At 38.8% G+C, this 12,763-nt stretch overlaps 1 protein-coding gene across 12 annotated transcripts in view; it reads left to right on the top strand.

Moving 5' to 3' along the window:
• The window catches only part of ADAMTS3 (ADAM metallopeptidase with thrombospondin type 1 motif 3), a 320,013-nt gene that overhangs the window by 145,062 nt on the left and 162,188 nt on the right, over positions 1 to 12,763 (top strand). For 7 of the 12 annotated variants that reach the window (XM_089302657.1, XM_070048039.2, XM_089302658.1 and 4 more), the window contains one exon: positions 4,950 to 5,106. In XM_089302657.1, the coding sequence (XP_089158783.1) occupies positions 4,950 to 5,106 (157 nt within the window). Of the gene's footprint in view, positions 1 to 4,949; positions 5,107 to 12,763 lie in introns of those variants that run through there. The other 5 variants (XM_089302661.1, XM_089302659.1, XM_051820227.3 and 2 more) reach the window with 2 other exon arrangements.

The following is a 12,763-nucleotide window of genomic DNA, read 5'->3' on the forward strand; positions in this document are numbered from 1 at the left end:
CACCTGGACTATTATTTTTGCTTCTTGCATGCTTGTTTCCAGACTCTTCCATTGCATACTTAATTATCAGATAAATCTGAAAGCAGCCTTTTGTTCCAGTCTGATGAGCAGCATCTTTTTTGTTGCTGTTGTTTGGTTCTCTGTGTTAAAATTCAGACTGAAGGCTGTGTGAGTACTCACAGCCTTGCTCCCAGGCTGTTCTCTAGGTGAGGAGCTGACTCCCTCGCCTCATATACACCACTGATGTGGGCAAGGGTGATACTCATTTCACTCCAGGTTCTTGTCATGAACAAAGACACACATTGTAAGTGCTGACACAAATAAGATGCACAAAATATAAAATTGATTTAAAAGGTGAGTAAGTGGGTGCGTATACACACACACACACACACACACACACACACACACACACATGCTAGCCTGGATTGCCCATACAGAGAAACACCTGTCATGAGTGGGCCAGAACGTTGCCTGAAAGGAGGATGGCAGGGGGAGAGGGTGGGAGAGAGCACCTGTGCAATACTTCCAGCCATGCTCTGCCGTGGAAGAAAGGGAGCAAGAGCTCCTTCCAGTTGTTGGTCTTTTTTATGAGGTTGCAGGTGATGCATTTAGGAGGGAATCCACCTGGGAATTATGTAGCACCTCCCCAAGTTCTACTTGGAGCTCAATATACATATTTCCATGATGTCTCCTTTTAGGTCCCGATGAAGCAGATGTGTCCTGGCAAAGGGGGTGTTTTGTTTGACAAGTAGGAGGATGGAATGACATGGGGCCTGGTGGTGAGGAGAGGGGAGTTGGGAGTAAGCATAGGGAGTGGGTGTATGGGCTGGTGGGAGGAGTGGTTTGCAGGTACTTGCAGCTCAGCTAACCTATCAGGTGTTTACATTTCCCAGATCCCCACGGAATTTTGTCTTGGGACCCTCACTCTGGCCTGCATTGCCTTACTCTCGTCCCTTCTCTCCTGTCACCAGGGCAGTAGTCCTCACATTTTGGAAAGTACCCCACATATACACAAAAATTCATTGCCTCACCCGTGTCACTCATCAGGTAGTTTTTCATTAAAAATATATTGCATACATATTTTGTCGGGCATTGTGCTGGTGTTGAAGGATTCTAAGGAGAACTAAGATGGGAGTGTCTGCCTCAGGGGCTGATAGCCCCATGGGGAAGATGAAGAATCAAAAGTGTGACATTCACATAAACAGGACTCTGACATTTGTGTTAAGAGCTGTGACAGACAAAAACACATTGCCATGAGCAAGATGGTTGGCTAGAATGCTTCTCCTGGACGGCAGCACTTAATTTCTGAAGAGCGACAAAGTGAGGAAGTGAGTTTTAAGGAAGGTGACATTTCATCTGAGATCTGGAGAATAAAATAGAACCGGATAAAGGAAGTGTGGTGTGGTGAGGGTAGGGAGCTGTAAGTGGAGGGGAGAGCATTTTGGAGGCCCGAGGCTCTAAGTGGCTTGGGAATATCAGAAGAAAAGCAACACTGAACACAGGTCCCTGTGAGAATTGTGAGAGTGGTGATGCTTGGGGGCCTTGAAGGCCGTGGCAGTGAGTCTGGTTTCAAGTGCAATGGGAAGCAGTCGAAGTGTTGTGAGCACACAATGGCATGAGCTTGCTTGAGGCTGCCGTTTTCATCTGTTCATCAGTCCATTTGGGTCTTCTCCCTGAACACCCAGCCTGATTACATTTCCTGGACTTCTTTGCAGTCGGTTGTGAGCCACATAAGAACTGTATTCATCACATAGAAGTAAGTGAAGTGGTGAACACCCCATCAGGGCCACTTCATAAAAATGTGGGCTTCTTCACGCTGCTTCCATTTCTGCCTGGGTAAATACAAGGGCTCTTACTGCAAAGGCAGAACCACTTTGTGCCTGGATCCCTGCAGAGCTCTGTAGAGCAGAACCACTTCCCGATTGACCTAGAACTGTCAGGAATCTTGGTGTGAGCAAGAAAGAAGCTCCTGTTATGTTGAATCTTTATGTGCTTGGTCCATTTATTACCTAGTTTGTCCAAGTTACTATGGTCGTTTGATAGGGCAGTTTTGGCTACTGTGCTATGTGAAGGTGTGACAGTCTGAATGACAGACATGGATCAAGTGAAGGTTTATTTCATTGTGGATTGGGGACATTTCAGATGCAGTGAGATGATTTTGGAGGCAAAATCATCAGCCCCCACTGATAGTTTACTATGCCTAGTGAGATTGAAAAAAAAAAATCTGACTGTATTTGATTCACAGTGGTCACATTGCTGCCTGGACTCCTGTAGCATACCTCACTGAACACTTTAGCCTTGTGTTTTGTTTATTTGAATTTAGTTGATTGGAGGTCAAATCTCAGATATCTTTGAGAATTTTTTCTTTCCTGTGCCATTGAGTACAGTGCTTTGTATAAGGTACTTCCTCCCACCCCCATTGGAGTTGAACTTGGCTTTGGTTAATGAATAAAAGGGTAGACTCCCAGGTTTCCTTTGTGTCCTGTGGAGTTATTAGATGTCACTGGACACAGTTCTTTCTTGCCAGAAATTTAGATTTTGCTTTGCTTTGTAAGGAGCTTTTTGTTTGGTTCGTTTTGTTTTCCCTGTGGCCTAGTGAGGAAAGCAACATCATGGGACCTGAGATTTGAATGCTGGCCTAGAAGGCCTGTGGGCTGTTCACAGCCTTCGACTTCACATTCCAGTGACCCTGGAATCTGTCTGTTTCTCAGAGCTGCAAACTTCTTTGGTGACACTACTTCCACCCAGTGCCAGGCACCCATCTGGGGGAATCAGTGTAATCTCTGTCTCAAGATAGGGAGTTTCTGTGATCCCAGATGAGCGATGAGATGTGTGAGTAGCAAGTGTGAGGAAGGGTGGGAGAAGAATGCAAGTTCCAGAGCAGGGCCACTGAATGGCTTTGGGGAGGAAGATGGACATTGAAGCTCCCATGCTAATGAACTTCAACTTGTAAAATAAAGTCTGTCACATATCTGTGTTGTAAGGTGAAGCTGGCGAATGCTTCCTGCTCAAAATGGATGCTGTCAGTGAAGGGACTGCTTGTTATAGCCTCGGACGTGGAGCTGTTTGATGAATTTATTTTCTGTTTACTGTGTTTGTGAACAGTTCAGATGTGTTTTATGGATATTATTAATCCACCTCTACCTAAGAAAGGCAAAAGCAGTGTGTTGAAATTATTTGAAGAAAGAGAAATAAGAACAAAACCATAATGTTGAAGAGATTAACGTGAAAATTGAAAAGCATGGGGAGAATTTTCTGTGTGTAGAATGTGAATCCATTAAGGAAGAATTAAAGATACCCCTGCAAAAAAAAAAAGTGATTTTTGCAGTACAGGAGTAGGTAAGAAATAGTAAAATCAGAAAAAAACTACCTCAAATAGGAGTAGTCTTCAAAAAGTTAATACAAAATGTGCATTGTGAAAAACTGAAATTTCAAAGTTTTTTTTAATTTCATTTTCAATGAAACTTTATTCCATTTTTAATGAGATTTTTGAAACCCCCCCTGGTTTTAGCACATGTGTCTAGAGATAACATTACTATTGAGTATCTATTAGCTTAATGTTCTTTTAAGTAAAGACTATAAATTTATTCTAGAGGGCAAGAACCAGGTATGGAGAAAAAGCCATGGTGATGTTTTCTTGAAATTTCTGGCTCCACAGGTTCAAGGGCTATTTTGTATGTGTACAGCATCAAGGTGGGTGTAGAAGTGGCCCATGAAGATGCTTCTGAGAATCCCCTGTGAGGCTTACACAGGGGAAGCAGGTGTAGAGCTTGCCTGATGGTAGAGTTGAGATGGGAAGGACCATAAAGATTTGTTTATAATACAAAAGCTGTAGTCAGAGGCATATTTACTGGGTACTCTAACATCCATGTTACTTGATACCATAATGACAGAGATATTAGCCCCTGAGTTAGAAGGAGTGAGGAATCTTTCCCTGGCCTGTGTTTCATGACAGCCTAGATCTCACGTGTGAAAATACAAACTAAGTTAAAGGTCTCAGGAAAAGTAGTAAGTCTGGTAAGTATTTTCAAAATAATTGCAGTTCCCAGACTTACACAGTGTTTCTTCAACTTTTTCCTCAAGTAAATGTGCTGATATTTAAGTGAATAACATATATTAATGCATGACCTTTAAAGTAGAAATATGAGCTGCTACTATTTGACTGTGATGTAGATTTGATAGTTAAGGAAGAGAACCTATTAGGCAAAGCATCATTTGTCTGCAGCTGTAGTACTGGATATAATCCTGGTATTTTCTGAATAATCCAAAGATGAAACAGAGTTAGAGAAAGACACTGGAGAGTTGGAAGGCATTGAAGGTGAGGATAGGTGTGAGAAGTGCTGCTCGAGCAATAAACAAACATAATCATGATCTTTGATTAAGAAAGCAAATATGAATTGGTTTTTCATGTTAGAAATGTGTGATTCTACAGAAGCTTAAAGAGGCTACTTAAAGACAGAATCTTTGCTGGGTATAGTCTGGGACTCATCTTTTTCATGGCATAGTGGTATGGGAGGAAAGTTTAAATGGATTAAAAAAAAAAACTTCACATGCATTGGCAGCATCTTCACCCTGGGTTGATATGGGAAATTAGAAATGCATTTGCAGTTTACATATCACATATGATTTCATGGAGGGATAAAATAATGAGTAGAATATATTATTGTATTTCTTCTGCATTCCGATAAAATGGGTGCATTGTCTGATTTTCTTATTCTTCTTGTGAATTTTGTGTCCTCCCCTATGTGAAATTTTGCCATTCCTATCATATATGAATTGGTACTCTTATGAATTACTAGTGCATAGTAGCTTAACCATTTTGAGTTTGCAGTCAAATCTGGGGGAGAAAAAGCATTCCATCTCACAAATTACATACTTGCCATTTAAAAGACATAACTTGTGATCTGAAGGTGATGTTGTTAAGTTAACACATCTTATGTTTCCTCTAGGCTGGAATGATCAAAAGTGATAATGAAGAATATTTCATTGAACCCTTGGAAAGAGGTAAGCAGATGGAGGAAGAAAAAGGAAGGATTCATGTTGTCTACAAGAGATCAGCAGTAGAACGGGCTCCCATAGACAGGTCCACTGACTTCCACTACAGAGGTAGGCATCTTTGACAAGGTTTAATCATTAAACATGATTTTAAGATATGATGAAAACAGGCTTCCAGCAACTAGCAGATGTGATTGTCATGTGCTCATATATTGTATGAAGGTAGAAAAAGTTTATAAATAATGAAATACGGCTCTCTTTTCTAGAGAATACATAAGTGTTGTTATTTATAGTGCATAGTATCACCATCATATTTTTTATTCTTTTAAAAGTTTTACATTAAAACTATCTTTTTTCTAGCTTATGTCAAAATCTGAAAATATTTTTGCTTTTCCAGAAACATCTACATTATGCATTATTTATGTTAGTTTTAAACTTTTTAAATAAGATATGTTGGCATGGCAGAGTTGTGTTTTAAGAACAATGTGATGGGTACATTTGAAAATAACTACGCTACTTTAATATCTATTTTGTAATGCTTTTTATTATGTGGAGGAGACATAAGTCAAATTCTTCTGCAGAATTTTATTTCACAATAAACTGGAACCACTAAAGACAAATTCTACACATGAACTTTTTTTCAAATGCAATCTGAAAGTAAGTTGATATTAAGGAGATATTTTTATATCTTAGATACACAAATTTCAAGAAAGGATATTTGTGTGTACATATATGTGTATGTGTGTTTGTGTGTCTGTGTGTCTGTGTTATCAAATCTTAAAAAAAATAATGCTTTTGCTAGGGCAATTTTTAAATTATAGATAATAAAAAAAATGTTTCCCTAAAGGAAATCTCAAGGGTAGAAATTACCTTCATTTAACAATTATTTATCTTTCAGATTACCATTCTGAGAGTTGCTACAAGTTATTAGTTTGATTTTCAGATCCTGCCAGCTTCCCTCAATATGCTGTGCCGGGGCAGGATTTGTGGGACAGCAGGATAAGCCACGGATTGGAACACCTGCATCCCATATCAGAGTGCTTGGTTCAAATCCCAGCTACTCCATGCTTCCCATTCTGCTTCCTGCTAATAGAGGAAATTGGGAAGCAGTGTATGATGGCCCAAGTACTTGGGTTTCTGCCACTCACAATGGAGACCCAGACGGAGTTCCTTGCTCCTGGCTTCTGCCTGGCCTGACTCCAACTATTGTGGGAATTTGGGAAATTAACAAGCTGATAGAGGATTCTCTCTCCCCCATTTCTGTCATTCTGTCTTTCAAATTAATTAATTAATTAATCTGTTAAAAAAAATAGGCTATGGGGTCAATGTTAGGATGTAGGTGGTAAAGCCGCTGCCTGAGATGCTGGCATCCCATACAGACACTGGTTTGTGTCCTGGCTGCTCCACTTCCAGTCCATCTCCATGCTGATGGCCTGAGAAAAACAGTGGAAGATGGCACAAGTGTTTGACTCCCTGCTATCCATATGGGAGATCTTGATGAAGTTCCTGGTTCCTGGCTTGGGCCTGGACCAATGCTGGCCTTTGTGGCCATCTGGGAAGTGAGGCAATAGATGGAAGATTCTCATTCTCTCTCTCTCTCTTTCCCTCCCTCCTTCCCTCCCTCCCTCCTTTCCTCTATCCTTCCCTCCTTCCCCTTCTCCCTACCCACTCTGTCAGCGTCTCTCCCTCTCTCTCTGTAACTCTTTCAAATAAATAAGTAAATAAAATATATTCTGTGCTAATGGAATAGTGTAATTTAAAATTAGCACAGAAATTCTTGAGAGATTTCTTATTTGAAACTAAGATGACTGTGTTAATGAATACATTATTATGGGTATGGATATTGTGGCAGCTGGTTGGGGCACCCACATCCCATATGGGAGTGCCAGTTTGAATTCCAGCATTTCTGCTTCTGATATACCTTCCTGCTAATGCACCCTGAAGGGCAGAGTGTAGTGGCTCAAGTGCTTGGGCCCCTGCTACCCACTTGGGAGAGCCAGATGGAGTTCTGGATTCGTGGCTTCAGCCTCACTCAGCCCTGGATATTGCAACCTCATGGGGAAGTGAACCAGCAGATGCAAGATAAATCTATCTGTCCGTATGTCTGTCTCTCTCCTTGTCTCTCCTCTTCCTTTCTTTCTCTTTCCTTTCTTTCTCCCCCTCTCCTTTTCTCTGCCTTTCAAATAAAACATGTTTAAAATAAATTAGTATAAAATGTGTGCCTAACTCTAGGACTCTTGTGTAACAGAAATGAAATGAGCTTTACAGTTGAATTTGGTGTGAGTAATTGCTCTGCACTATTATGTTGTTATTGTAGGTTAGTACTTAACTTTTTTGAGCCTCAATTTTTAATCTATGAATCAAAAATTTAAATATATCACACAATTGATGAAAGTATTAGAAATCATATATGCAAATTGTTGAGTGTAGCCTTCAACCACCAAAAGTGTTTAATCATTGCTAGGTATTTTATATTTATCTTATTAAGTATTAATATTGAATATCTTGTGCAAAAGATTTGCATGCTAGGTGGTTTGTTAAATTGAAAGTTTGGACATTGTTTGCCTTCATGTTGTGAATATTTACTCTTAATTCTCACTTACGTTTTCTTTATTTAAAGCATCTTTCTAAATAAAAAGAATGATTATGTCAAAGGACAAGTAGTGCTTTTTTCCAAGTTTTAGTTGTTGCATATTATTAATATCTGATATATCTCTCAAGGAACTGGTGAAGTATCTTGTAGAAAAGTCTAGCCCACATGCTATGGAATTGTGTTGGATAAGTGGAACCAGAACAGGAACTATAGCTATCCTCCCATTTGCTCCATCTGTTGTCACCAGGTACCCACCAAATTGTGCCCTGTGATTCCATTTCAGTTCCTAAAGATGACTAATTCCATAAACATCAGTTTTGGCGCTTTTCATTCGTGTGATATTTGCAGGAAGTTGAAAGAGATTACTTTTTTTTTTTGCAATTAAGAAAATTATAAGAAATACTATGTTTAATACCTATTGTATTTTTAGATGATGGAATAGAAAATATAATTTAATAGCCAAGGCATATAAATTTAAAATAATTGCATAGGACTAAGGAAATTCGGAACATTATTTTGGGAACTTGTGTAAAACCTCAGTTGCAATGGCATCAGTATACATACTCAGTTTACAGAAAGGCTTGTTTTTAAAAATGTGGACACTGAGGACTTTGTTTTCAATTATAAATAGAGGTTTCCCTTATTAGTCAGACGTGAACTGTAATAATACATTTTGGAAAGGTTTTCAGTGGTCATGGGTCAAAACAAAAAGAATTCCTTGGTTTACTATAAATTATCTTAAAAATTGAATCAACTAAGAACCATTCGATTCTCTTAGAGTGTTCCAACATAAATCTTTATATGAAGTTAATTATTTTTGCTTTCTTCTTAGAAATTCTGATTGAGATCTTGAGTTGTCACCATGTATATTAGCAATGTAACATCTTCCCTGTTGTAAACAGAGAATCAGATTCAGAACTTTAAATTGTGACTCATGGTATCTTTTAAATTCTTCTTTTAAATTCCTGGCCACAGGACTGAGAGTCAAGCTTTTTCCATGGACTAACTACTTTTAAATATAAATTAAGAATATATTTTTATAATGTATTATATGACTCTAAAATGTGAAATTGAACAGGATTAAGATTCCTTATGAGGATTAAGAAGGCAAATTGATTTACAAATGGAAACCAAAGTACCTTACATACTGCCTTTTCTGGGTAAAAGATGTTATTTTAGGAGACATAAAAAGTCATTTTTAATGTGTTATGAAAAGAGTAATGACATACGTAAGCTCAGCCTTACTTAGAAGTGCACTTGAGGATGGTCTTCATAAAGTTCTCTGAAAGCAAGTGATGTGAAGGAGTTTTGATCATAAGCAAGCTATTCCTGCCACAACTGGGTTTCATTAGTAAGGACCCTCTAAATATTCTACCCTATCTTGCTAGTTTCCATAGTGATTGCCTGGCTCCCCAGAATTGTGGTTTGTTACAAGTATTTGAAATTAAAACTAATGAAGACCTGGACGAGGTGACTAGCAGTAGGATAGGGTGATGAAGCTACACCAGACAGAGAATGAAGTGAAATTGGTGGAGTTTCACAATGAAGCAAATATTGGAAGCCGATCGAGTAATCAAGGGATGACCCAGAATTCAAATCTGGATGAGAGAATTCTCTTTGCCAGGTTTAACATTATGAGCAGAAATAGGCTTGATGGAGGATGACAAGTGGATACTATTTTGGATATAACTTTTAAGATGCACTGGAACAGTGATTGAACTAAGAATTCTATATTTACCACAGATTCTTTCATTAGCTTTTAATTGAGAAATTGTATTATTTTTGAAATGCAGAAGCATATGAAGAGTTGTTATTAAACTAGCTATAAAATCAAAGATGCAGGCCTCTGCTTTAGAATTACTTTTTCAAGGGGTAAGAATTTGGTCTACTGGTTAAGATGTCTACATCCCACTAGAGCATGCATTCAAAATCCAGCTCCATTTCTGACTCCAGCTTCCTGCTGTTGCGCACCCTGGAAGGCAGCAGTTGATGGGGCAAGTAGTTGGTCTTCTATTTCCCGCATGGGAGAACTAGGTTGAATTTCTGGCTCCCAGCCCAGCTCCCCGCCTCACCCCCAGTGTTGGTCTTTGGAATGTGAACCAGCAGATGGGAGCTCTCTGTCTCTCTTGGGAGCTCTTTCTTTTTGTCTGTCTCTCTGTGTCTCTCAGATAAATAAATGTTTAGTTAAATTTTATAAAAGAATCACTGTTTCAGGAACAAGATCCAAAGCAGTATTACATTTGAGAATATAAATCATGATCAGTGCAGAACTGGGAGGAGTTCATAACACAGACCAGTGCCAGTTTCTTGCAAGGAAATACAGTCCTTTTCTTAAACAACAGACATAAACTTGGCATGCTGATGGCCAAGAAAGTTGTCTACTTAATCATGGTGCTAGAGTCTAATTTGCTTCTTTTTTGTATTTCTGTTTCGGGGCATAGAAACTACCTTGAATTTTTGGCATCTTTAGTTTGAACAAAATTATTTCGTACTTGACTCTGTTTCTGAAATTTTAATTGGTAACCACATAACCAATAAAATATTAAAGGCCACTAAGTTCATCCCCACTATTAAATCAATCATTTGTTCAAACTCAGATTACAAGAAGGAAAGAAAAACAAATACATGTGCATATAAAATATACTCCCATCCATCTCTTAAGAATGCTTACATTTTCATCATTAAGTTTTCTTTAGGCAGTCTACTTTTGGGGAGAGAAAGGCTGTATTTGTATGACATCATTCAGCTTTTCATATTTTTTATTTAAGCCCTAGGCCCTTAGGCATCGCCTCTCAAATTACAAACCATTCATTCACCAGAAGCTTTGTGTTAAAGTAATTTTTTTAATTACTTCCTACCAGTGGGAAACAAGGAATAGTGAGCCTTTATCTCCTAGATGCCTTTCAGGATTTTCATTTTCCTTCATGAACTCAAGTGCTTGTGTTGCTGGTATGGTTGTCATGGTGCTGCCAAGGAGTGTCTTTGTCCCAGGTGGGAAACATGGAGAAGTCAGAAATGATTTGGGAGTTGCTCCTGGTTGCTGGGGAATGAACTCTGCAACAAGAATCAGAATAATGGGAAGACTATTTTATTTTAGTGGTGCTAGAAGCTCCTGAGGCCCAGCAGCCTCTGCGAATCTATAGACACATCGGTAGGTGCTGTAATGCTTTGTATTTGGATATTCTCATGACCTGTGCCCTGATCAAGGAGAATCAGTAGTGGGCTTTGTAATCACCCCTCCTTCCTCCACACACATATTATCAGCCCATAGAAGTTAATTTTACCATGTGTTTTCTTAGTAATTGAGTCATATACATTATATTACTAGAGTATTAAGATATGTCAAGTTACAACCGTTCTTCTAGGTAGTTATTAAATTACAGACTTTTCATAGCTGTATGAAAATTTCTAACTTAACCTAAGGGTAGTCATTTGTCAAGGCTACCACTGCAATTTCTATGGAAATACTAATCATGTTTATAGAATTTCTTTTCAAGTTGCTTGGGTATATTTCCCATTCTGGATGGGTATTTATAATAATTACTGACAAAATTAGTGGCAATATGCAGATTGACTTATTGTTTAAAATAATCAAGAAAAAGAGCAAGGGTTAAAGAGTTTTCAGATGTGAAGCATAACAGATAATGATTTTTTCTTTTTTGAAACATGTAACTGGGCCTATTCTACTTTCTTATGAATAGGTTCAATGGCAGGAACTTGTTTATGAAATATATAGGGTTGGATTAATGTGTTATATATGTAACCATATTTTTCCAATACAGAAATGAATTTAGAAAGATACAGACTATTGAGAATGAGTTATATTTAGTTATTGGTGTGGCATTAATGGGAGAGTGAGAATCAGAAGGTTTTAGGTATAGCTGAATGACTGATGTGAAGTTAAAGGTAGTGGATGCATATGAAGGCAGAAAGCTAATTCAGAGAATTTGGACTAGATCTTGATTCTTAAATTATTGTCTACCCAGAAGCAGTTTAAATTATTGATTCATCAGGGAGCAGTTCATACCATCAAAAAGCTTTATTAGTATTTTACATGTATTTGCTCTTTCTGAATATAAAATATACCCCATTTTCAAAATATACTTCTCGTGTTTACTTTCACTTGGGTCAACTCTTTTGATTAGAAGGGAATGACCCTATTGTTATTAAAGTATTAGATATACTTCGACTCTGCCTATGAGAAATATGCCTGCTTAGACATATTTTAAAGCCTGTACTGACTTTCCTTCCAGGAAAAATGATTTACAAACTTCCATGTTAGTGAGTGGGGAGCGTTTGTGTATGGAGTCCACATGTTTCTTTTTTTTTTTTTTTAAAGGCAGAGTTAAAGAGAGAGAGAGAGAGGTCTTCCTTTTTCCATTGGTTCATCCCCAAATGGCTGCCATGGCCGGCGTGCTGTGCCGATCCAAAGCCAGGAGCCAGGTGCTTCCTCCTGGTCTCCCATGCAGGTGCAGGGCCCAAGCACTTGGGCCATCCTCCACTGCCTTCCCGGGCCACAGCAGAGAGCTGGACTGGAAGAGGAGCAACCGAGACAGAATCCGGCGCCCCAACCCGGACTAGAACCTGGGGTGCTGGCGCCGCAGACGGTGGATTAGCCTAGTGAGCCGCAGCACTGGCCCACATGTTTCTTGAGGTTTAATAAAATTTGATCATTTACATTTATTTTTCTTATATTTTATATTTTTGAGTTTTTGAGTATTGTATAATACTTACACATCTTTTTTCTGCATAGTGCAATATTTCAGGACATGATTACAGCATTAACTGATCAAATCAAGCAGCTGGCATTCTCACCTCATCACTTCTGTTTCTCACTTTGGTGATTGATATTTTTCAAAAAGAGAATTTGCTGTACATTAAATGTTATTTATTTTCCTATAATTGTTTTATTTTCCTTGTTGGGTTATAGGGTATTTGTGGGGAGCAACTGGGAGCAACTCGGACTAGACTAAGTTACTGGAATTAAGACTTATTCTATGCATCTGCTCTCCCACAATATGGCGCTGGGAGAGGAGGAAACAGCTTCTACACAGCTGCCTCCAGTTCAACCAATAAACTGTAGGACCTGCTCCTGATTGGAGGAGAGCAGCGTACTCGGCATGTGGGTAGCAGAGTTGGGATTGGTGGAAGAGGACTATAAAGGAGGAGAGAGAG

This window comes from Oryctolagus cuniculus, chromosome 8, assembly GCF_051225735.1.
Source record: "Oryctolagus cuniculus isolate XC-2025 breed Fujian yellow rabbit chromosome 8, ASM5122573v1, whole genome shotgun sequence".
Lineage (NCBI taxonomy): Eukaryota > Metazoa > Chordata > Mammalia > Lagomorpha > Leporidae > Oryctolagus > Oryctolagus cuniculus.